Genomic DNA, 3,712 nt, shown 5'->3' with positions numbered 1-3,712 from the left:
ACTGAGGCACCCTCCGATTTCCTACTATCACCCCTCGCCACGTCCCATCTTCCTGCTCCTTCCTTCCTAGAGAAGTTCCTTTCCACCATTGTCCATCCGTTCCTAGGATTATACTGCTTCCTCCGCCATGCCATTCTTGGATAAATCCGAAAACTTTCTGGACATCTATTATGACTCTATTAATGCATTTTTCATATTTTGGTGTTGTAACTGAAATTAGTTACGTAGTTAGAAAGTGGAAGGAGCCAACTAGGTGAATGATACCATGATGGATATGTCATTTTGAACTTCATATTGTACTTTTGCATTCATGATAATTAGTTAATTACAATGTCATGACTCTTGTATTTATAGAGTTCCACTAGCTCACCTATGGTGCTCATGCACATACATGAGGATTTATATCAATTTCATACATACACATCTATGAGTGTTATACATATACATATATGATGGAATGTCCTATTCCTTGTAATGCAGGATACTCTTCTAATATGCAACACTAACGGTGAATCTAGAAATTTTAAAGCTCATTAATGAGAGTTTTTGTTATTTATCTCAATTATCTCCAACTCTCTATTAAAAAATTTATAATTCAAAAAATTGTTTAAGGTGTCATATATACATTGAAGAAAATCCTTATGTGTGTTTTGATTTGAGTTAAAAAGAATAAAAAATGTTTTGCAATGTAATCTTGATCTATCATCCTTTAAATCCATGCTTTTTTACTATTCTTAGGTTTATTTCTGTAATATAGCTTAACATAATTTATTTTATACTAATTTTCTAATAAACTTACTCATTATGATGGAGTAAAGAAGATTGGTAGAAGCTGAAGTATCAATTCCTTTGTAAGATAAAATTTCAATTAAAAAAGACAAACACATATTTAAGTCCAAATATCACTATTATTGCATACATGTAAACAACAAGAAGATATATTATTATCGTAAAAGTGATACTTAAAAGGTTGGGAACTCAATCTCAGATCCACACTTTCCACGAGGGAAAACAGGACAATCAATGAAGTTTGATCCAGAAGTGTCCACACAGAGGTAAACTTGGTATAGCTGACTGTTACCAGATGAATCCACATTGCATTCAATGAATGGAGTAAACCCAACTCCCTTTTCTATAGCTCCTTTGATACTGCTCAAGCTGTATGAATTTCCATCAGCTTGTATTCCTGCACTCGTAAGAGCTTCGAGGAGGTTGGATTTTTGTTTCAGGTTGAGAGTTGTTTCAAAATAATCATGTTGCTTAAGGACTGATTCAGAGCAAGTTCCGTGTTTCTCCCACTCATGTGTCCAGAACTTTATTCCATCACCACTTGGGCATGCTAGTGTGGGCCAATTCTTTTGTAAACTACTTGTGAGATCAGATATCTATAATAATCATATACACACAGATACATGTTAGTAAAATGAAAACATTATATAAAAAAGAAATTGGTGAAGATGAAAAATTACCTCAGATTCCTCAAACGGACTATTAGGGTCACAGTTAGATGGATATGTGCCGTCTTTGTAATTAGGCCATAAACCATGAATACCAAAATCAGCATCAGGTTTTCCAGTTGTTGGATAGCAACAACTCTTCTTTGAGTCGCAGAATGATCCTGGCCACTGCAAATACAAAAAAACTATATTACAAATTCAAATGTACACAGTAACTAAAATCATGTTGATGATGATTGAAATGAATTCTATGTTACCTGTTGAACAAGGTAGAAGAAATCAAAATCTTGTTGTTGTGAAAGACATAGACTTGATAATTGAAGAATCAAGAGAAGCTTAATTAAAATTGATCCTTTGGACTCCATTTTTCGATTGATGTAATTCTCAAAAGAGTTAGTGACGTTTTAATGAGTATGATGATTATGGAATGGATTCAATTCAATGGACTAATGATGTATTTAAAGAAAAATATTAAACCTAGTAAACAAAAGGTGCAGAGACCGTAGCAGGATATGCTCATCTATACTATCTTTTCAAGTAAAATTGATTTTTAAGTAAAATTGATTTTTTTTCTTAGGCAATTATTCTATTTATATGGAAGTTTTATTTTCACCCAACTTTAAAAACTATAAAGTTATTTTTTATTAAACTTTATCACTTTATATTCATTTATATAAATAAATAGTCTGTATCAATTCAATTCAATAAAATTAATTAATTTGAAATTATAAAATAAAATAAAAAATATCAATTTATGGTTGTTTTCTGAAATGGAGGTTTAATTTTAAACATATAATAATAATAAATTTTAATATATATATATATATATATATATATATATATATATATATATATATATATATATATATATATATATATATATATATATATATATGTTTAAATTTATCATTAATTCTTTTGAATATAATAATTGAAAATAATAAGTAATAGTATTCTCTCCCTATTTAATTACTTATTATTTTTAACCATTAGATTGAAAAAAATAATGATCAAAATGTGAAGTAAGTTATAATAACTTAAAAATATCTCTCATAAAGGATATATGATTTATTATAAGCAAATTCAACATTGTCAAATTATTTAATAAAATTAGTCAATTGTGTAAAAAAAAAAAATTTGCCAACCACCTATATTTCCAATTAAACTATTTAAATTCTCTTCACAACAAACTCATACCTAAATTGTCTTATTACAATATATTGAAATCTTTTTATACTATTACTTTTTCATGTTACTACTATATAAACAAAACTTTCCATTTTAAGTTTATTAAATAATTTATTTATTTAATTTAAATATAGTTAAAACAAAAATAATTAATTTAAATTACACAACACAATAAAAAGTTTAATTTATGATTGTCTTCTAAAAAAGAAATCATTTAAAAAATAATAATAAATTGAATAATATTCTTCTGATTTTTATTATAAAAATTATTTTTTAAATAAATTAAATAATTAATATATATATTTTATTTGAAAAAAAAAACAAAAAGACAGATTATTGTAGAAGAATATAATAATATTTTATAAGCAATTTTTTAATTTTTAATTTTTTAATAATTGAGTCAAAAAACAAGTCAATTGAATTATATAAATCTTTTTTAACTCAATTATTAAAAATCATAATAATTTAGAATTTACTTATAGTATATTCTTCTATAATACTCTGCCTTTGGTTTATTTCTTTTAAAACAAACTCCAATATCTAAATTTTTCTAATAACAATATGCGATTATTTTATTTTATGTGAATTGAATAAGTGGTGTATTTAATCTATATAAAAATAATTTTATTTTGATTAATCAACAATCATAAAAGAATAAAATTTTATTTATAATAATGATTTAAAAAGCATTAAAACTTAAAATATTTTATAAAACGCTTTGGACCTTTTATATAAATTAATAAACATAATTAATGTCGTATAAAAAAATAAATTAGGTTTGATTTTATAATATTGTCCTTAACTAATTACATAAAAAAGAGAAATTAAAATAATTAAAAGAAGAAAGAGAAATAATTAGTAAAAAATATATTAGAAAAAAAAGTAATTTTGTATTGAAACTTATAATTTAAAATAATTATTTAGCAAAGTAAATTATAATGTGAAACAGTGTAGTATCCAAGTTAATACCTCCTCTCTTCCGATACGTGTTCTCTTAGAGATTTTTTTCACTTTTTTAAAACAATGTTTCTTAACTGTTCAAGTGGAAGATTTGGGGAATCTAATGT

General features: G+C 25.2%; 1 protein-coding gene across 1 annotated transcript; it reads right to left on the bottom strand.

Moving 5' to 3' along the window:
• Positions 1-850: 850 nt before the first annotated feature.
• On the bottom strand, positions 851-1,870 carry LOC131643078 (ribonuclease 1-like). Its single transcript, XM_058913221.1, has 3 exons — positions 1,715-1,870; positions 1,470-1,625; positions 851-1,385 (listed from the first exon to the last, which is right to left on the bottom strand). The coding sequence occupies exons 1-3, from the start codon at positions 1,820-1,822 to the stop codon at positions 963-965; spliced, it is 687 nt and encodes a 228-aa protein (XP_058769204.1). The 5' UTR covers positions 1,823-1,870; the 3' UTR covers positions 851-962.
• Positions 1,871-3,712: the final 1,842 nt, after the last annotated feature.

The sequence above is a fragment of the Vicia villosa genome, unplaced genomic scaffold (genome assembly GCF_029867415.1).
Source record: "Vicia villosa cultivar HV-30 ecotype Madison, WI unplaced genomic scaffold, Vvil1.0 scaffold7, whole genome shotgun sequence".
NCBI classification, from domain to species: Eukaryota; Viridiplantae; Streptophyta; class Magnoliopsida; order Fabales; family Fabaceae; genus Vicia; species Vicia villosa.
Note: the sequence above shows the minus strand (reverse complement) of the source record. Positions and strands in the feature narration are given on the sequence as shown.